The sequence below is a fragment of the Diceros bicornis genome, chromosome 16, assembly GCF_020826845.1.
Source record: "Diceros bicornis minor isolate mBicDic1 chromosome 16, mDicBic1.mat.cur, whole genome shotgun sequence".
NCBI classification, from domain to species: Eukaryota; Metazoa; Chordata; class Mammalia; order Perissodactyla; family Rhinocerotidae; genus Diceros; species Diceros bicornis.
This window is the reverse complement of record NC_080755.1, coordinates 49,745,398-49,767,301: the sequence shown is the minus strand read 5'-3', so window position 1 is coordinate 49,767,301 and position 21,904 is coordinate 49,745,398. Positions and strand designations below refer to the sequence as shown.

The window sequence follows — 21,904 nt, the reverse complement described above, 5'->3', positions numbered from 1 at the left end:
CTACTGGCAAGGCAGAAAATGATACCAGACAGCCTGTCCCCTCCGCTCCGTCAGTACAGAGTTAGAGCGAGGAGGAAAGAGGCAAAGAAAGCAGACAGCACAGTGGGGAGGGGCTCGAGAACGGACTAACCCAGGCTCTCTTTCAAGGTTTTAAAATTTCAGAGGTGAGATACAAAACTTAGGAAAATACTAGAGTCAAGTGTTAAACATTCAGCAACTGTTAGAACAATGAGTAACTTGCTGCATATGAACTTGGCTTTCAAGAGAGCCAATCTGGATCTGACAAGATCAAACAGCAATAGTACATGTTGTCTATTTAACAATGTGAGATGTAGAAACGGGGTTCAAATATTTTGCAAACCGTTTCTATTCTGCACTGCATCCTTCTGTGGGAGCACTCATCTGTGTCAGGTTGCTTTATAATTGTCATCTGACCTTAGGGAACATCTGATGTCAGCTACTAAAGGGCCTTGGGAACAAAATCAAAGAGGCATCTTACATTCTTGTGATTTGGTAGAGGACTGGCTACAGAAAAGTAAATAATGGAAAACGTTTCAAAGGAAAAAAGATTCGAGCATCGAAGCTGAATACAACTTTAAAACAGACAAACGCCTCCCTGTTTCCTGCTCCAGGGACAGCAGGTAGATTCGCAGCGCAACACCTGAAGCTAATCCCCCTGGGCGGACTCGCCAAATTCATCCTCAGGCCAACAAGGGGCAGGGATAGAAACACCCGGGACCTACAGGCGTGTGTGATAACTGATGTTAAAAGGCCTTCAACATGCAATATGTCAACTCTGGAACTTCTTAGTCTCATGGCCAACTGGCCCACAGTATCTACACTTTCTTCAGGGAACTAAAGAAACTGGATTCAGGTAAGTCCTAAGAAAACAGAGGCTACAGAGACCCTGGACTTCAGAGTGGCATCGCTGCCAAGGACAACTAGAATAGGCGACACCGCCCTCCTCCTCCAGACCTGCTGACTGGAGTGGGCGGAGGCCGAAGGAATGGCCCAGCAGTCTGCTCTCATGCAGAGCATTTTCTTTACTGCCATCCGTAATTACGTCATGAAGACGACGGAGAGTGGTCATTAGGACTTAGAGAAAACAAGATATATGACTATTCTAGACAAAGAGTGAAATACCAAGCATTGTTGAGAAGTAGGGAATCTTATTTGGATTAAAACAAAACCCCCAAACCCAGCACTATTTAGCTGTCACTGAAATCAGATATTAAGGGGTAGATGAAATAAACTGTCATTCACAATTACTGCCTTTCAAGCATTCATAGGGGTATATTTCGATAATTCTTATCTGTTCCTGGCTTAGAAATTATCTTGGAACGGTTTTTCTTTCATATTTTCAATACTTTGCCTAATTTGCATTTAGTGAATACTCTGATCTTCTGAATATACAGTTCACAAAATGTCAGAAGAATCCCAGCTCTTTGACTAGATTTCTCCCTGCCACGAGCCCTATAAAGAAAGCCCACTCTGGATGAGGAGGGGCCACAAGAAGGGGGTTTTTGCCATTGAGTCAATATTTGTCATATTGACTGAAGGGAAAAAAATCCCACCAATAGATAAAAATAACGAACAATATTGTTTTTTCTAATTATTCAACACCAAAGTTTTCTGATCACTATTGGATATTTTTAAATATGAAAAGTGAGCTAATCCTCAGCTCCGCAGAAATTCACCTTCTTTTTGACACCTCTGACCGCTGCACTACTTTAGGCAACTCATTTATAACCACACACATTGGTGGCTTCTCACAAGCCACCCAGAGCTGGGTCAACAAGAACTTCTTACACCAAAAAGTCCTTCTGACCTAACAGAGGCCCTGAAACCACAATTTTTTGTCTTATCTACAACTGGCAAGAGATCAGATCTCGAGCAGCCCTCACTGCCACAGCGGGCTGTAGGACAACAGGTTACAAAGGACAGCGGGGTGAACTCCCATGCTCCCTCAGGCGCTCTCTCAAAACACGACAGAACTCTGCAATGGAGACTCACAAGTGGCAAAGAATCAAACTGCACAGACACCCTCAATCCCCCGCCACTACCAGCTTAACAGCTTGACCACAGTGGGTCACCTCGTCTTCTCTCCCACTGTAACCCAGCGCACAACAGACACAACCCAGGCAGCACACAGTATTGAAGCATGCAACACGTCATAGGTAACAAAACCCGGTTAAGTGTATATTAAATTAATCTTTGTAGTTGAGTAGAAATCACAGAACAATTGGTGAGGACAGGTCTGTAGGCTCAGCTTTACATCCAGATTTTATACACCAGCAGCCAGATTCACAATTGATAGATATTGCACCGGAAAGATGTGTGCAGGAAGAAGAAATAATCATCACATTTAATGTCTATGATAAAAAACAAAACATAAACAAAACCAGATATGACCTCCATGTAGTACATAAAGTGCCTTCAGAATTGGTGCAGTTAGAACAAAAACTGGTTATTTAGCTACCATTAGCAAACGCATACGAATAGGAGACTAAACAGGTCTGGTTTCCACAGTTTCAAATCAAGCAGTGCCAAGTTTCATTCAAATGTCTCTACTACGCACAGCAAAGAGGAAAATATAATAAAAGAATGACTGTACAGTATCGGGAAGGGTTAAGTAATTTCTCCCATGAGAAATGATAATCCAACCCTGTCTCAAATGTGTTCTAGCACATGTAATTACTTCTAAGGAATAATGGTGTGATTCCTTCAAGTCAACACAAAATTTGTCATGCTATGTTACAATTCTCTCAGCCTGCAGCTATTATGCTAAATTTGTACAAAAAATGTAATATCCAGTTTGTTTTCATTCTCTCTGAGTATGGAAAAAATGATCATTATGCCTAATTTTAAATACTCTCAAAGTACTCGCCTACAGAAGGTTTTTGGACAAAACTCGGTCTTCCAATTCCAATAAAGCAGAGGGTAGGGTGTCAAAGGACTTCAAAAATAAAAACGTCACTGACATTAAACTTGGTATGAAATTCAAATACAAAAAAAAATATGCTCGCTTTTCCAAGTACAATGAGACATCTTTAATCGTAACGAAATAAAATCTGAAAATCGGTCTAAATCATTTTAAAAAGTAAACATGAGTTGTAATACTATACCTGTAGAGTGATTAATTCCATTCATTGTCATTATAAAGTATGTAAAATATTTATTAAGGGCTTTGCCTACAGAGGCACAACATAAATAGAATAAGTCCTCCTGAAATGTAATACACATCAACCAGCTGATAATTTGCGGTGGAAAATGCAGGAACGCGACCCGGGACGGGGTTCCACGTCTGAACCTGGGCAAGTCCCGGGGGAAGGCTCTGTTCCAGGAGCCGCCCTGTGCAACTGCTCTTCTGCCACCGTCTCTGCAAAGTCTGTTAGGCAAACGCAAAAGTGCAAGCGGGACTTGCTCGACGGACCACCACCCGAGGCCGGGGGCGCTTAGTCCACCCCCTCGAATCCTTGAGCATTTTCCACGGCCATGAGAAGCTTCTCTCGTAAATCTTCAAAGGTTTCGTACGGAGGTAAGTCAAGGCGATTAAAGCTGCAAAAGTAACACAAAGCGTGGGTAAAGAGCCACCAGCGTTACCCTTTAGTTACAACAGCGTTTCCTAGATCTGGCTAAGAGGGCATCTGGTGTCTGAGCAAGAGGATGTGAAAACCTGAACCACCTATTCTGATTATCAAACAATAAATTCCCGCGATGAACCTGTCCGTACCAAATAGGCTATACAACCTATGGAGGAGAGAAGAATTTCCTAATAGTCCATGAAACCTCTCTACTGCAGCCAGAGGCAGGTCCTGGAAAAATGCTGCTGGCGAGGGAGACAGGAAAGGCAAGTCACTGACACACACTCCAAGATTTCAAAGCCTGGAAACAGAGCTTATGCACGAGGAGTTAGAGATGAGTTGAGGCTGTGTCCGTGTCTAACGCTCTCCCTTACTCTACATCAGGGCCCGGCTGGAGCTTTCCCAGGTAATAACCCATTTCGTTTTCACCACAGGCCCGCGAGGTGGTAATGTTTTCTCCCTCCAGCAGATGTGGGTCCTGGAGCACAGAGAGGGACAACGTCCCCGAGCTCTCACCCCGGCAGCAGGGCACGCTCACAACTAGACCCCAGGATGCCTGTGGCTCCAGAACCCCAAGGCCAAGCTCCCTCCTCTAAGCAAAGTCAGGCAAGTAATCGACATTTGGAGGGAAAAGCTGCATTTGTGCAAAGCCCCTAAACACCTGGAGACTTCAGCTGCGGTGTCATCACCCTGGTGACAGTGAGGCCTTCAGACCGACGACGGCCCCTGGAGCAATGCAGCCCACTTGTCTCTGAGACCAAGTTCCAATTCTGGCTCCGCCACTTGCCAGCTGTGTGACCTCGGGCAAGTCACCTCACTCTCTGAATCTGTCTGCTCTTCTGTGAAACGGGGAAACTGCTCACAGGGTGCGGGAGGGTCTAATGGGCACATGTGTAGTGTGTGCCTGGACTCAGCAAGTGCCCAAAGACGGTGACTATGTTACCATCACTCGCTGTTCACTGAGCGCCCACAGGGGGAGCAGGGAAGTGAGCCCCTGTCACAGAATCAATGCCTGGGGGGTGGACTGCTGAGTGTACCTGACATGAAAGTGGCCGTCCACACCTGCCACAGCCAAGGATGATTTAATAAGAGCCGACATTCACGGGGCCAGTCAGCACCGTGAAGTACTTTTCCTGGATTACCTCAGTGAATCCCAGCAATCACCTGTACGGTAGGTAATGCTGCACCCCTACTTTACAGAGGAGGCGGTCGAGGCACATAGAAGTTAGGTAACTTGCCCGAGGTCACACAGTAGGGGTAGAGCCAGGATTCAGCCCTAGGCTAGCTCCAAAGCTCGGCTCTAACCACTGCTTGCACCGCCTTGGCATTTAAAACTGCTCCCCACCACTGGCCTTGACCTACGACTCCAAGTACGAGCAGAACAACTTCGTATGTTTTAAAAGCTAACGATTATCAGCAGCGGTTAGACACAGACACACGTCCATGGTGGGCCCTTTAACAACCCCCACAATATTTAATAAGACACACTGAGCTCTCAGGTTTTTTTACAGTCACTAAACATTAAAAGACACAGCAGAGAATAACACTGTGCTTCTCAAACTGGAGTTCTCAGAAACCCAGGAATCCGAAAAGAGTAAGAAGTTTAAAAGAAGTTTTCAGTTTTTTGTTTTCATTTTGATAATGACCTCAATTATTATTTTACCAGTTGTAAAGACGGAACGCCACTTCTGCAGACTGTGCTTAAAATAGTCTTTCAGAGAAGGCGGCTTTATTTCACAGTCCAGGGCCTGCAAATCCCATGGGGTCTGGAGATGCATGCTCGAGGATCTGGGACCATTTTTTCCCTTAATATGACCCACCTCTTAGAATTGTCGTGCGGATCATATGAATTAATACACATAAATTGCGTAGGGCGATGCCCGGAACACACCAAGTGCTTAATAAGTGTTAGTTACCTTTACTCCTGAGGGCAGGGGTCGGGGGTCAGGGGTCAGCCTCTGGCTGCCACTAACTAGCTGTGTGACCTCACTATCCTCAGGGGGCTTCAGAGTCCTCATGTGGAAGATGTCTGGGCCAAAGGAGATTTTTAGAGTCTACCTGAAGGAGCAGGTGGGTCCGTGATTTTTAGCAAAGCGTAATTTTCAATATCTAAGCAGTGGCCTTTGAGAGAACAATGAAATCAAGGCCTTTAAATATCAGACACTCAATAATTACGTCTGAGAGGTTTATGAAAAATACTCTTCAGAAAGAACCGGATCTACCAGCTCTCGCTCTCCTGGTAAATCAGGTTTTTATTTTGAAGCTTGTCTATTTTATATTTTCATAAAACACGGAAGAAATTGAACACACATATGGCTAAATCTGATTGTGGAACTGTTGCTGAGAAGCAGCCAGCAAAGCTACCATTTCCGACATTACAGTACAATTGCGGCCGGTTCGGAGGAAAGCCACGAAGCAGAGAAAACACAGCAAGCCCCAGCCCCTTCGGCCAGTGCTGCCGGCAGCTGGTCTGGGAGAACATCACTAGGAAAACCCTTTGGTTGCTTTATTTCTACGACACACGGAGAAGAAAACAGGCTTTGGTAAGGGCCAGCTGCGTGGCTTTGCTCCAGTGGCTAGGCCTTTGTCCTTCCTGGGGAAAAGCAGTGATTTTAAACCCAAGCTGTCTGCCAGAACCTCCCGGGGGCTCCAAAAATCCCACGGCCCAGGCCACACACCAGACCAACCAAGTCCAACTCTCTGGGGGCAGGACCCTGGTGTCGGTATTTTTAAAAAAAATTTTCTAGGTGGTTCCAACGTGCAGTCAAGGTTGAAAACCACTGAATTCAGAGGCCTTATCTGGGCAGCTTCATATTTTATTTGTGGCTGAAGCATGTGAACTCCAATAATAGAAGAAAAGTTCAACAGTAAGATTTCTGTCCAAAGGGTCCCAGAGGGACATGGCTGAACACTCAGTTATCTGGTTCTCTTTGAAGAGTCTGAAAAGAAAGTGGCCAGTATCAACAGAGGCGGCAGATCCAGTGTAGTGGTTAGGGGGCAGATTCTAAACCCAGCAGAACCGAGTTCAAATCTTGTGATTCGGGAATCTGTGAACTCAGTGATCATGGGCAAGCTTCCTAACAGGCCATGGGGAGGATAAGGGCTGACCCACACAAGACGGTCGACCCAATTACTTAGCTCTTACTGCTATTTGTCATCATCAGCCTATGAGTCAGCAGTCCTGGGGCTCGGCTCCATGCTTTCAAATGAAGGCTATCATAACCCAGGAAACTACATTTGACTTTGATAGTGTTTAGAATAAAAGCTCCAAGTTACCAAAACATTCTCCCCCAGAACAAAGGCAGAGAACCACGGACAGTGACCGCTCTGGACAGTCGCCAATTTTAGCTGGCGTCAGCTTGCTTTCCAGGGTCTGAGTGGCAAGGACCGTATTCATTCCATTCAGAGTCATACGAATGGAACAAATGGGAAAAATCATTCTTTCCAGCGAGGCAAAGGCATCGAACAGAAGCAAAAAATCTCTCACAGCCCATTTCTCACAAATTCACTTTATGAGCATGCCCTCCTAGCTGGCGCTCTGAGGTTAGGGAGGCGTTTCCTGCAGTGAATGCTCAGTTGCACTGGGCAGTGCAGGATGGCCAAAGGGAGCTTTGGAAGCCCTCGCTGCGCGTGAGGAAGGATGGCCGTGTGGCTTACCATCTTCTAGAGGTATCATTTCCCTCTTGCTTCCTAAGAGCAAGAAAGAAAACCCTGTGGGGGAAACCAACCCGAGGGACGTGGGAGCTTGGATTAGCAGGAGCTCACTGAGAGCTGCTAAGTTCATCGTCATGCTGGGTCCTACGAAACTCTTCAGAGAAGCTGGAGCCCCTCCTTGTCGCCCTGCATCCTGGAAGCCTTCCGAGGGCTGCCACACTCCACACCTGCCTCCCTGGGCAGTGGTCCTCATCAGACCTCTTACACTCCTCCAGTCCCAATCATATTGATACTAATTTCCAGAGACTTATGGGTTATTGATGGCCATGGAAGACCTTTTAAAAACAATGTTTCTACAGGGAATTTTATCCCAAGTTCTAAAAAAATTAATTTAAGGTTGGAGTAAAAACCCAGTCTGTTTAGAGTTTGGGAGCTGTCATATCCACGTATGGTGAATATACGGTGAAGTCTCTGCTTCCTAGAATGTTAGGGAAGGATGGGGTTTGCTGGAGGAATTCCCCACAGCATGCAGGGTTTAACCCTTTATGTGCCAAGCACACTGGGTCCATTCAAATCTTGGTTAAGGTTTCCTCAGCATTACTATACAAGTTATAATGTTTTCATCGGCATCATTGACATTTCGTACTCCAGGCTATCTATGGGCAGTCATGTAGCATTCTACAGCCTCTAGCCCAGCATCATATGCAGCTAAGTACGTAAAATACTGTTTGCTGACGACAGTGTGTGTCTGTCACTCACCATGTGTGAGCTCTGGGCAGCTTCTCAGGACTCCCCCATTGCTCTATTGTAAACAGCTGAGGACCATTGGAACCTAGACAAAAAAAAAGAAAAATTACTGCTCAGAGTGCTCAGGGCAGGAGAACAAAGCTAAGGTGTGACTGAAGAAAAGGGAAGGAGGTGGGCAGGGCAGGCCCTGGGCTGAGCTCTGAGACACTTTCTGGCTGCAACATAATATTTAATATTTCACATTGGGGGAAACAAGAGGCCTGCACAACCTCACAACACAGACTCCACATCACCTTCTAAATGGAATCACACCAAGTTTAACACATAACAATGTATGAAGGTGCGGACAGCTACACCCTTTCAGCTGAACCCTGGAAGTTGAAACTTAAAACTACCTTTGGGGGAAAAAAGATGAAACGTGACCTTTAATATCCAGAGCAGAGCGATTTTTTTACTCTATAGTAGGCACTGCAAAATTCTGCCTCCTGGAGGTAAGCAGTCCTTTAAATGTTCAGTTTATAACCACATGGGTGATTCTGCAAAATCTAGTTTTTAGATATACCAAAAAACAAAATAAAACAGAAAAAAGGGAAGACCAGCCTTATGGCTCCCTGTACAACCCCCCACCCCAAAGGTGACTCCACACACAGCCCGGGTAGCCACACGTCGCCTTTCTCTACATGAGGGACTGGGACTCTACTGGGCTCTGCACAGTGTACTTGTCCAGAGGCCTGGCAAGCAGAGTCTTCTCAGGCCACACCTGATGCCTGGCTAGAAACTCCCAGGAGGAGAATTGAATCTAATGGCATCCTGCTCACCATAAAGTTCGGCAAATCCATTCATCGGTACTCGGGACGTCCCTGTGACAAACTGCAGTAACCGGATACGCTTCTCAGCGTCCATCAGCAGCACTGCCTATGAACAGAGGCAGAGGGTCAGTATATCCCCACGTGACATGCAGCACGTGCTGCTGGAACACAGACTGGAGAAATTAATCTAACACAGACAAGAGAAATTAATCTTATTTATATTGCAATGTAAGACCTAGACAGTTGACTCTGAAAACTGAGTCTTTTTCTTTGTTTTATGGCTACCCCAATATTAGCCTCTCTAATCTTAGAGAGCGAGAAATCACAATATCTCTTTCTTCTGCCAATAGGTCAAAACAAATGATATAAAAAGCAAATCTTTGTTGGCACCAAGCTCACATTTCTGTGTGCGAGGCTTGCCAGGCCCCCGAGCCCACTATAAATAAACAGTGTTGGAGAAGTGTCAGGGCCACGGGGACCGGGTTACGAGGTGGGAGTTCAGATTGTAGCCAAGTTCGCCAAAGATAACATTTTATAAAAAGAAAGCAAAACAGAAGCAAGGATAGGCCTCCAAAATAATCTGTGTACCTTACACATCTGAATTCTTACAAAAACTGAGTTGGTTTTACTGGTAATGTTACTTGAACTGCTATAAGAAAAAATTATCCAAAATCAAAGCTGGGCGACACTTGGACTAGGATTTGAAGATTCTGCTTTTTTCTTTTTCTCTCTCTATACTTCTGCTGGCACTTGGAATATTATTAATAACGGACATTTACAAATTAAAACAAGTTACAGGATTTCTTATTTCTGTAAGTAAATAATCAGCTTTTTTTCCTGTGATTGTTCTTTTATAGTCAGTTTACTGTCTCTGCCTTGGACCTACTCGATCTTATTTCACTTTTCTCTCCTGAGCTAAACAGAAAATAAACATTGGCTCTAAGACAGTAAATCAAATTTCATTTGCATCTATTGTTGACTGACAGATATAAAGATGAAAATGTTCATTGGAATTAACAAAAAAATTTGGAAAATGATTTTTTAACCAAAAATGGCATCTTGGAAAAGTCAGCCCCAAACCATGATTTCGCCCTAACAAGCCTCCCATTCTTACTAACAGTTTGGAGGACTACTTCCAACTCTTGATTCCAATTACCTCCTTTTCAGAATCATCCCACTCAATGGATTCCTCAACAAAAGACACTTGAATCAGGTGGTCAAGGAACGGCAGTGTGCTTGGATAAGGGTCAACCTTAGTCAAGGACAGCTGTCCACTTGAGTTACACAAAGACAGCAGCAAGGGCTGCTTCTAGCTCAGTCTGCCTCTTCTCTCTCCCAGCAGCCCAAGTACTAACAGAGCCCCAATTTCCAGCAGCCGGCCTAAAGCAAGACACGGGAAGGGCAGCACAGAGCCCTCAGGCCCAACACAGGTGTAGGAGCAGGGACTGGGCTGGAATCCTGGCCTTACCTTCCAGAACCACTGGATCACAGGGTGGTTTGGGCAGTAGCCGTTCTTGTAAATAGAATGCTGTCTCCAGTCGTTCACGTCCACATCGCCAAGGCCGCACATCAGCAACTAGGAAGGAGATTGACCAGATGTAAACGGGGCACGATGGCCTTTTCTCAAAGCCAGCACTTTGTCATGTGCAAACAAATGAAAGGGAGTGTGTGTTCCAAATTTTACCTGCCACTGCAGATCAATCACAGAGACAGCATAGGTAATGACGGGAATCTAATTCTAATGCTTGTACAGGCCACAACATTCCATACTGGAAATTAAAACTCCAAATCAATTATCTTCCCGACCTCTCTAATCTGAGCACAGTGCTCATAGACTTTCTTACATTCCATTTACGTATGCTAATTACCCTGGCTGATTCCCCTTCCGAGAAGTCATCTGTTTCAATATTTGAAAATATCTCCCCCCACAAAAGAATGAGTGCTTTATGACAGCAAGAACTCATCTTCCCCAGATCGATCAACCCAGGCGAGGGCAAATCACCCCACCTGTCCTCAGGTCTGTGGATGCAGACGTGCACTGATGCAGTAACTGGTTCTTTGACTTACCAGCTAGTCTTAGGTCTACTTTTCTTATTATCTAACCCTCCAACATGAAAGGTTTCCTGTGGACAAGTGATATTCTGGCAGAGGTACCAGAGTAAAATGGAAGGAGAACTAAACCAGAAGCCTGAAAACCGGACTCCTAGGCCTAACTCTGCCAAAACCTCATTCGGCAAGCCTGTGAGGTCATTAACTTCTCCCTTCTTTAGTTTCCCACCTGTCAAATGAAAGACTTATAATATATGATCTCTGTGACATCATCTATCTTGAAGTTTCCATTTTAAGATAAAAGAACAGAAAGCCAGTCTATGAGAAACGCTTCAGTGGATGTGGCTTGGACAAATGGACAACTGAGTCCCATCAACAGCTTCTCAGCAGACACAGCATTCCTCTTTCTGGTTCTCTCAACACAACAAAGGGTGAGAGATTCAAATTGCTAGTTCTCATCTATGTCAACACAAAGAAGCAGAAACAATCTAATATCAAACTACCTCCTGCGACTACCTTTTTGCCTTCTGATGTTTTTCCTTATTTAACACGGACCACGTCAAGTTCACTCAGACATCCATGTTCTACAGCCCCCAGTAGATGCTTACACTCATCTCCTGGCCAAGTCCCCGCCGGCTGCCACGGTGGGTGTGGGGAGCAGGTGTAAGACATTCCGCAAGCCCGGCCCATGAGCAGGGTGCTGCACCTCACTGGCGGCGGCAGCCTTGGCTCTACTGGAAGCAGGAATTTTCCTCCCCTGGTGTGCAGACCATGAACTCCCCTCAGCCCAGCGGGCCTCTACTTGTCTGCAGTGTCCCAGAACGGCCCCTCCTGGGCAAGGAATCTAAGGTGCCCACTTCGCCATTCCTTACTCCTAGACTAACAAACAAGCCCCTTAAGAGATACATAGTAGAATTCACCTAAGCTTACTCCCTAGGACAGTATGGATCAGAGAATATTAAAACATCATTTGTGAAGTAATGAGAGATTTCTTGAAAAAATCTATTTTACACAAAATGTTTGCAATACAAACCTCCAGCTCATTTTCATCAAAAATTTTAATCAAATCAATAGGAAGCAGTTCTGTGAATCCCTGAAAGAAAAAAAAAAAAAAATCACCCTCAAAACCTTTTTCCTTGAAAGAGACACATTTTACAGTAGAAACAAACTTTTTTTGGTTAGTCAGGAAAAATACATTCTTTACTGATGATTTATATTATCAGTGACAGTATCCCGTAATTGTAGTTCCAATAAAAACAGCATAGTCAATATAAAAATTTTGAAAAATAGTAGCATCTAGAATGTGCAGGTACCTGAGTAATGTTTGAAACCCTATGAAAATATGGGTTACTGTGGGCAGGCGGATTCCAAAAGCCATTTATGACACACACACTGCTGTGCGTCACTGTGTCCTAAAATGTACCGGCGCAGATGTGCAAGGGGATGCATTTAAAAATAAGGTACAGAAGGCACACAGGTGAAATACAGAAGGAGGCAGTGTGATCCAGCATAGAAGAGACCAGGAGTCCAGAAAACCTGCTCTAGTTCCCAGGTTATCACGAACTAGTGGAGTGATCTAGGACGCGACTCTGCCGCTGGGCCTGGCATGGGGCTGGGTTTCTGCAAGTCTGCTCATCTGGGGCAGGGCCCAGATCTGCTTCCTGGGTTTCTTAAGTGAATAAAGTACGAAACCTGCTGTTCTCAAGTGTGTCCTAACTTACATTTTCTGCCGAGTCCCTGAATTTTTTGGAGTGCTCTGCTCGGGCTGGGGCTCTATGCACCACGTGGAGGTGATGAGCTAGGGTAAGCTTAAGAGAGCACTGCCCAATGGGAACTCCGCATCGGTTCAGTGGAAATTTATAATGTGCACTTGGGGCTGGTTCCTATATTCTCTTTCAAGTAACTAAACCCATTATCAAAATTTAGAAAGGAATTTCAGTTTGGGTCAAAGTGAACCATTTATTAAAATGATGAATCCCCCCGCCCTCCATTAAGGGCCTCTCATAAGGGGCCTGGGATCATCACTGACATTCAATACTTGGACCTGAGAAGTGCCCGTTCCGTTCTTTAATAGGGTTAAAGTCGGCACAAGGTGGCGTGGTATAGGATAAAAACCCAGCTTATGAAAATGTGTTTTACCTGTACCTGTATGGGAGAGAAGTCTGTGAGGAACTATTAAGAGCCATGAAGGAAGGGCAGGGGGTGAGAACAATGCCAGAAAGGGAAGGCATTGTTACCAGGGAGGGATGGCATGACTGGAAACTGCCTTTTATACTGTCCAGCCCGAGTGCTCACATTTCTTACAACCTGTCACCGCAGCAAAAGGTGGCGAGATGTACCTCCAGCCTTCCCTTGGGTACCGCCTGAAAGCGTGAGACAGTGGGACTAGCCTCTGTGGGGAAACCTGCCCCTCCAGATCAAGTCTGTAAAAAATTCTCTTTAAAAAAATTTATGGAAAATTAAAAAATAAGAGAAGCAAAGCAAGAGAACACCGGACAAAAGAAAACAAAGAACAGAAGGATGGCAGTGCAGTGGCTGACACTTCTGCCCTGGAGACTGCTCAGCCGTGTGAGCTCTGCGGTCCTGACCTTCCCGCCGTGCCCTACTCCCACGCCGTCTCTCGTGTGTGATCACGTCCCCCACCCCACCCCGAGGAGGAAGGCCACCCTCTTAGCTGGTGACTAATGGCGCAGGCAGAGAGCCCCAGTGAGCAGAGCTTACCTCCAAGAAGGCGTTCATTTGCTTCTGCACCCTGTTCACAAACCTCCACTGGATGACTAAACTGCGGGAGAAGATGGGACAGAATTTAACCACCTTCATCATCACTAGCGCTCATTTCTTCACAACTGCGATTGCTTCCCATCAGGCAGGGGAAGAGAGAGAAAGCCCCACACCGGCAAAGGAAAAGGGACAGGCTGGTGCTGTGGGGCACTGTTTATTCATTCGTTCTTTTGAGAGTAAATGGAATATACGTGAAAAACCTAAAATCTCACTCAGAATTTCAAAAGAATAGTTTACTTCTTTTTTTCCCCCCACATCAAGCCTTAATTTATCAAAGTTGCTTTATAAATGTGACTACATGGAGAAAAGGGAAAAGATCACACAGTGTAAATACATGCCTGTGTGCATAACATGGGTAGACACACATAAACCCACATGTATACACCCACATATATGTACAAATATGTACATATATTTTTAAAGGGAGTACCCAGGATAACATTGTCATATTTCATTCTAGTATCCAATGTACCGATTTTCAAAGACATATAATTTACCAGCAAAATGATTTACTCTAATACTTTAATACCAAAATTTGAAGCATTAATGGTAAGACCTCTTTAAGTAACAGAAATCCACTGAAACTATTTCCCCTGTGCCAATGTTTAGTGTGCAGCAAAATTTACTGCCAGGCGAATCCACTTTGGATTCCATCTGAGGCATTTTGTTGTGAAACAGCATGAGGACCTTGTCATAAAGGGCTCTCACCCATGAGGTGGCAACCATGGCAACGGCCCTCGAGGACCAGTCCTGCTGTATAGCCACGGCACAGCCATTGCTCAGCCGTATCAGACTTCACTGCGCTGTGCTGCAATCATCAGCCCCACAGCCTTCTTCTGGCACCCGGGGAATACATGTGTCAGGGAGCAGCTGAAGATTTCAATCACCCTTTTTTCAGGGAAGCTAGCTGAAACTCTGCCCAACGCCACTCCCCACCAAATCTGAAACTTAAAAGAATTAACTGCAAAGAATGATGTACAACACGTATCACAGCGTCCAAACCCTCAGACTTCTGACCCTAGGCACCCTGGGGTGCACTGTTTTTAAAAATCTATTCAAAGTCTGTACTTTCCGAATGAAGACAATGATGTCTGTCAGGGTGCTGTCTTGCTTGCTGAGACTGTCGGAGATCAGAACAAGTGTGCCAATTAACGTGAACAGGTAAGAACTGTAGTATCTTACTCTTGTTTTTTATTAAGTGTAGCAAGCTTTTAACTTGTGAGAGGAGAAGTCTGCTATGTAATAGTCCATGCCTTGTCAGGATCTTTAAGTAGCGACTCCAACACTCTCTATTTCTTCCTAATTAGAAAGGACAGTAGGTTTTTCTTTGCAGATTACAGTAAAAGATGTCAAGAACCTCAGCGAATTCTCTGAACTCAAGCTCTCTGACCAGTTATGTTGAGAACAGAGAAGGGAACTCAGCTCATTGAAATGGAGCACTAAATGCCAACACAGAGCTCAGGCCACTGCTGTAACCTAGCAGATGAGCAGAAACTAGGACCCAGGAACCAAATACGGCTGCACTGACCTCATCCCTGTGCCAGGGCTGGCGAGGGCAACCTGGCAATCCTTGGAAGAGCCCAGAAATGTGTGTTTGAAGCATATATATGTATACACACACACATATATACGTACATACACCAAAGAGGAAAACGTAATGTGTCCAATGGAGAAAGACCTTCTGCCTACTATAAATGCCCTAGAATTACTTAAACAGTTGGACCTTTGGAAAAAGGACTAAATATTTTGTTCCACCAACTGAGGCTGAGATTGGGTTAAGAAAAATTACAAATATCAGAAATAATTCATTATGTTTTGCATACGCATATGCTGAATTTTCCTATCCACTTAAACTATTTTCTTACATTTTAATTATGGAAAAGAAGTCAGGAGAGAGACGAAATATTTTATATTTGGTTGTTCCCAATTTTACCCTACTGGTCGTTGACACTGTGCTCCCTCATTGTAATTCTCAATTGCAGACTAGATACCCACATACCCCAAAAGAGTATTTGCCATATTACTCAATAAAGTACACCTTTTTCTCCTAACTCTGCTCCTTTATATGGCAGCTCACTGAAGTCATGATACAAGTCAAACTTGGCATCCCATAATTCAGCTTCCTATTAGCCCAAACCAGAAAGGAACTCATATTGTTGCAAATACGTTCATAACATACATGAGGTATTTTGGCAAGTGACTTCAACCAAATATGCTGTTCAATTCAATAAAAGAAAAGGTTGTAAATATGTGTATACATACTCGATATATTCCCTTTTGTTTTCATTTGTTACCATTATTTCTGACCCGTTGGGCTTCAGATCCACTTGATATGTCTGTAATTACAAATATAAGCCAATAATCACCATCATGAAGTTATTTTGCATATGATTACTGAGCAATAATGTCTTACTATAAAAGGAAGATAAGCAAAATTTATTCAGGATTATTTCCCAGCAAATGGGCTCTGTGTACAAGAGAATGCCTAATGAGGCTTTTAAATTGCTAAGATGTTACACATTTAAAGATGTTATCATTAAAGGCAAATTATTTTATGGTTATTTATGAGTTTTAATTATCCTTCATACATTAGCAACAATGGAGAAAAGCAACATTTTTTCATCTGCTATTCATCTAGTAAGAAATTAATTATGTTTAACAGAAAAGGCAGGGTACCTCCATCAAGACTACAGAGATCCAAATTCTAATGCATTTTGTTTCTGAAAATTAGATTTTATAGTCATAAAAAAAAGACAGGTGGAATTTCTTTCAAAGAGACAAAGCACAGGGACTTAAAAAAAAAAGAAAGTGTAAGAAGCGAGGCTGAAGGGACGGGTTTACCTACCATCCTGAGAACCCCAGGCTTTTGTGTGCCAGACACCTTCTCCCCGCTCATCCTCCCACAGCTCCCTCCCGAGAGCCACCCAGCATTGCAAAGAACAAAGCAGCTGAGATCAATGCCTGGCCTCCTCCGATGCTCTGCACCAGCCGTGGCTTAATATCAGAGTGTATAAAGCAATGACTAGCCGAAGGGAAGGGACGGAGAGGTTGATCGTTTTATAAATAAAATGCTCATTCTCATAGAAATTTAGGGAAAAAAAAAAAGGAAAAAATACCACTCACAACTCTCCTACTTGAGGATAATCACACATCAATATTTTGGTAGGATTCCTTTCTGTCTTTTTTTCTATGCATACTTGGCTATATTTGAGAGTAAGCCAAGCCTGAGGGAGAGGGTGTTCCAGAATAAGTTTCTGGGTTACATCCATCATGAGGGATCCGGATTCGAATCTGTAATGAAATCTCCTGCTTTGGCAGAGGTCCACGTCAGTGACCGCTCACCACCCCTGCTACGTACCCAGGGACAGACTGAGCCTCTCTGAGCTGAACGCTTCGATTTTGCTGATCTCCAAATGTTCTTTTTGGTCACACACTTATTGTTCCTATTCATGCGGAGACAGTGTTTTCAAACACAACACGCTGACCACCTCTCTCATCCCTCTGCATTTCCTTCTTTATTTGGGAAGGGATCCAGTTCTTCTACCACATGACTGAACTCGTTTCTACAGTGTCAAGTCAACTCTTTCCTGGCCCCAATAGGGATTTTAATTGTTTCTGTATCTTCAGTTTTCTTCAAATCCTCCCTTGTGTCCGCCTTCCCCCTTTCCACTGCTATCTTCCCAGCCCTTTCAGTTTTCCCTGAGGTCATCTGCTCCTGTCCCACACAGGCCACGGAGATTCTTGAGGACGTTGAGCAGTTTCGCTTAGGGTGGGGGCGGGGGTGTTTCTTATAGTAAAATGTTTTCAGTTCATGGCTAGTTATTTGGAGGTTTGTGGACAGTATTCATTTATACTTTTGTAGGTTTTTTTTTTTCCCCTTTTCTCCCCAAAGCCCCAGTAGATAGTTGTATGTCATAGCTGCACATCCTTCTAGTTGCTGTATGTGGGATGCGGCCTCAGCATGGCCGGAGAAGCGGTGCGTCGGTGCGCGCCCGGGATCCGAACCCAGGCCGCCAGCAGCGGAGCGCACACACTTAACCGCTAAGCCACGGGGCCGGCCCCTACTTTTCCAGTGTTTAATAAGCCCATGATGGTTTCTCTTTGTTTTTCCCATTTATTCTTCCTCAAAGACTGTTTTGCTGTTCCCTTCAGTAATGGAATTTTTCTACCAGATCCACACCAAACTACAGGTTAATAAACCCAAGCCCAGTTCTTGGTACTGAGACGCCCTCAGTCCAGCGCAGCTGCACTAGGGGACCTGCAACTTCCAGGGAGCTACCCAATGAGACAGTCAACCACAGACGAGGTGGGGTGGGGAGGGCAAGGAGAAAACACCGCTGCTGCCTCCAGAAGCAGCACCTAGTGATGAAAAAGAGCAAAATCAGCCAGCGTGGCTGAGTGCGGAGGAACGGATCTTACCCACACCCCTGGTGGCAGTCTAATGGGTTCAATCTCTTTGGAAGATAATTTGGCAACAGCCATCACAATTTCAATGTGCATGTTCCTTTTCATAATAGTTTCTCTTTTAGAATTTATACCAAGGGAAAATAATTGGTCAAGTGTAGAAAATATATGTTCCAGGATTATAATCATTGTATTGTTTGTATAGTGAAGTACTGAAATGGCCGAGATGCCAACCAACAGGGCATAGTTAAGAAATGTATGGCCTACGAAATGGAATTCAGTGTACCCGTTACAACGGTATACGTCAATACTTACTGACATGGAAAGGTATCTAGGATATATTAAGTTAAAACTGTACGCATTGTACAATTCCATTTCTGTAAAAAAAAACAAAAAACCGTATCTGCCTGTGTTTACAGAGAATTATTCAGGAAGATATAAATCAAAATTTTAACGGTGATTTTTCTTCTCTAGGTGGTAGGAACTATGGGTGATTTTTATTGTACTGGTTTCATTTTTATTACAAAGATTAATATTTTATAATCAGATAAACTAATAAAATTGTTTCTGAAAGTAAAAAAAAAGAAAGGGACCATACTATCCATGCCAAGTAAGGGGGTCAAGCAGTCAGTCTGTGGGCAGCTGGCCCGTTTTACGCTTGATTGTGACCGTGGGTTTCTCCGGGAGGAAGCGACCGAGGGCTCAAAGACAGGCAGGGAAGGATGGTTTTCAGGTCTGTACCCCAAGCCACTAGGTTAGGGGTAAATCCTCCGAGCCTGGCACTGGGGGCCTCAGTTCAAGCTTTCGGTGGTGTTGAACCTCCACCCTGCTGGGGCCTCGCAGATAACACTTCAGTGGGCAGTGATGGCTGCTGTTCAAATCCCGCTTTTTAAACTCGCCGCCAGGGGCTAGACTGCAGACAGCTTCCTGTGGTCCAGGAGCTGTGTCAGCCTCGTCACAGGGAAATCACTGAACCATCCCTGGTAGGTAGGTGCCATCGCCTCTGTTTTCTCCCTGAGAGGGAGGTTCAGCAGGAAGCGGAGAGAGCTGGGTTTCAAGGTCAAGTTCGTCCGACTGTAAGGCCCACTCGCTTATAACGGGATCAGCTCGACTCCTCATGCACATAGTTCTCTGGCTGACCTCCACCTCTGCCCATACACATCTAACCACAGCCTTGTTGTGTGTTTTTCCCCACACTACACACTTCCTAATTGCAGACATCACTGCCCCAGGAGGGGGAGGACTAACGTGCTCACACCTGCTGCAGGCGCCGCTGAGGTCCCGGGGCCGTCAGCCCAGCCGGGTTGTCCACTGGGGAGCGCAAGTCAAACAGAGGGTGCATCCTAACCCTCCACTCCCACTCGGGACGGGAAGTGATGTGACGGGGCTGTGCTCCCACACTAACCACACCACAGAGGAGGAAGGGGAGGCCCAGGGAGGTGGACCGCTTCCATAGAGGATACACAGGAAACTGTAGGTGGGGCCAGGGCTAGAACCCACATGCTGCTCCCTGGGAGCAAATCCGTCCCCACCTCCTCTCTGGGCGGCTTCCTGCCACCCTCACCCTTTCTCCATGACACTTAACACACACTCCCGTCCTCACATTGGCTTCCCAGGCCAGGGTCATTGCTGTCTTGTGTCTGAACTCCTTAAAGACCCAAAACAAACACTAACACAGTGCCTGGCACACAGGAGGTGCTCAGTAAGTGCTTGTGGAAGAAACTTTCTATTTCTTTAAGTCTACTGGCCTCTTTCTTCTTCATAAAGACCATACAGAGCAGAGGAACCTCTGAGGGGACGTGCTGTCACAGAACTAGAACCCTCTTTCTTAGCAAGTTACAACTTTGGATTCACACACACACCCTGATTTTTCAAAGACGCCTATGGCAAACGTCTGAGGAGTCTGCTGAGAAACTGTTTGGATCATATCCAGTATCCGCGACTGGGGCAGACAAAGGCTGGCTGCTTCTTACCCCATTCTTGGGCGCTGAGCACTGCTGGACAGACACCTGCCCGCGGACAGGACAGGCGCTCCACAGACCTGTGGGGTGAGCCTCTTCATCCTCCCCAGCCTCTAGCTATGGTACTAAGAGTACTGAGGTATCCGAGTCAACCCACCTCTCTACCTTCACGCTTCCTGCAGTTACCACCTGCTGATTTCCTTGACTTGGTCTTTGAAGAGCGAGGACCTCCACCCTTCCGGAAGCCACCTCCACAACAGGCTCTTGGTCTGGTTCTTTCCAGCTTCCACTAGGACCTCGCTCTGCCTTTCACCTCTCTCTCCCCCTATTTCCACTCTCTGCCTTTCACTCATTCCCTTTCCCCAACCCCGTGTTTCTCAGCCTTTTTTTCATTAACACCCACTGAAGAGCCTTTTTTATTCCTCCCTCAATTGCCACTTTCCTCCCATGAAATCTTAACAAATGGATCCATGGTACACCTGTGGTACATACTGCGGCCCTCTGAAGGGTTCAAAGCCATGGCAATGGCTGAGACTTTTTTGTCCCCCAAGAACCAATTTTTGCCCCTTGGGTGCTATGATCCTGGTTGAGAACGTAGCCTTAACTGAACTCAAGCCTGGTCCTGAAGAATCTTCCTGCACAGCTGCTGCCTGTCCTCTTCCCCTCTCTACTGCACAGCTCCTTAAAAGCCCACACTTCTAGCACCTCTCAAACTCACCAAGTCAGAGGCTGCTTTGCTGAACTTGCAATAAAGAATCTCTACTTATTATAGCTCTGAGAGGGCGCCTCCTCCTGGTGGGGTGTGCAGTTTATTCTTTCTGCTTGGCATATTACGCTTGTTCAAATGTTGAAATTTGTTTAGCTGAAGCATTCATAGTAGGCCCCAGAAACCAGCAGCTCCAGATTCTCACCAACCAGAAAGAAAACAAACCACAAAATAACGCAACAGCTGCAGTCTCACTACACGAAGAGACAGCTACCCCCAACTTCAGGGTCTGATATTTCTCACTGTGGAATGAAAAAAAAAACCCAGCTCAAAGCACCGAGTAAGGCTGACTGCATGTACACTTCACTTCTGTGGTAACTTCTCTCCACTGAAGACATGACTATTGTCTTTAAGGGAGGCGTGGGCTTCCTCTCGGGTTAGAATAAACCGCGACGCACAGTCGCGGTTTTGCAGAGGCTGAAAGAGGGGAGAGGCCTGCCTAGGCAGCTGGTTGATGCCCACCTTTTTGGTTCAACAACTCTGAGAGCCTACTCTGTACTGAGCACTGTGCCCAGTGGTGAGTGCACAATAGTGAGCCAGGGAGACCCAGCACTGCCATCACCAAGACTGAGCCTGGTGGGAGCGACAGATGCTCAACACACAATCATACACATAAATGCAAAGTCATCCACAGTACATGCCGCAGAGAGACATGGGAGATCCTCTGAAGTACCATGGTCTGTGGTCGGGGATAGCTTCCTTGAGGAAGGGGCATCTGAACTGAGGGTGGAACGGTGTTTCCAACAGAAGGAACAACATGAGCAAAGGTCCTGAGGCAGGAAGGAGCTTGGTGTGTTCAAGAAGTCTAGTGGCACCAGATCCAGAAAGCAGTATGCGCAGCTCTGTGATGCAAAACGCATCTGGAGATGGAGCAGGTGGGGCCAGGCCATGCAGGACCCTCAAGGGGCAAATTAAGGATTTGGGTCTTTATCGAGGGCAGCGGGAAGTCTCTGAATGTTTCTGGCAGGGGAATGACATGATTGTTTTTACGTTCCGAACAGACCACTGTGCCATTATATGAGGCCAAGGCAGATACAGAGAGACATGTTAAAGAGTCTACGAGAGAAGATGGTAGCTTAGACTTGGGTGTTCGTGGTGAAACAGACAGATTTGAGAAACATTTCTGAGTTAAAATGAACACGGCTCGGC

The 21,904-nt window shown here is 45.4% G+C and overlaps 1 protein-coding gene across 4 annotated transcripts in view; it reads right to left on the bottom strand.

Moving 5' to 3' along the window:
* Positions 1-3,035: 3,035 nt before the first annotated feature.
* Positions 3,036-21,904, bottom strand: part of NEDD4L (NEDD4 like E3 ubiquitin protein ligase) — a 332,653-nt gene continuing 313,784 nt past the window's right edge. For all 4 annotated transcript variants that reach the window (XM_058557208.1, XM_058557209.1, XM_058557211.1 and 1 more), the window contains 7 exons: positions 15,887-15,960; positions 13,565-13,625; positions 11,877-11,936; positions 10,263-10,370; positions 8,804-8,900; positions 7,998-8,070; positions 3,036-3,558 (listed from right to left, as the gene is read on the bottom strand). In XM_058557208.1, the coding sequence (XP_058413191.1) occupies positions 3,456-3,558; positions 7,998-8,070; positions 8,804-8,900; positions 10,263-10,370; positions 11,877-11,936; positions 13,565-13,625; positions 15,887-15,960 (576 nt within the window). In that variant the 3' untranslated portion in view covers positions 3,036-3,455. The remainder of the gene's footprint in view (positions 3,559-7,997; positions 8,071-8,803; positions 8,901-10,262; positions 10,371-11,876; positions 11,937-13,564; positions 13,626-15,886; positions 15,961-21,904) is intronic.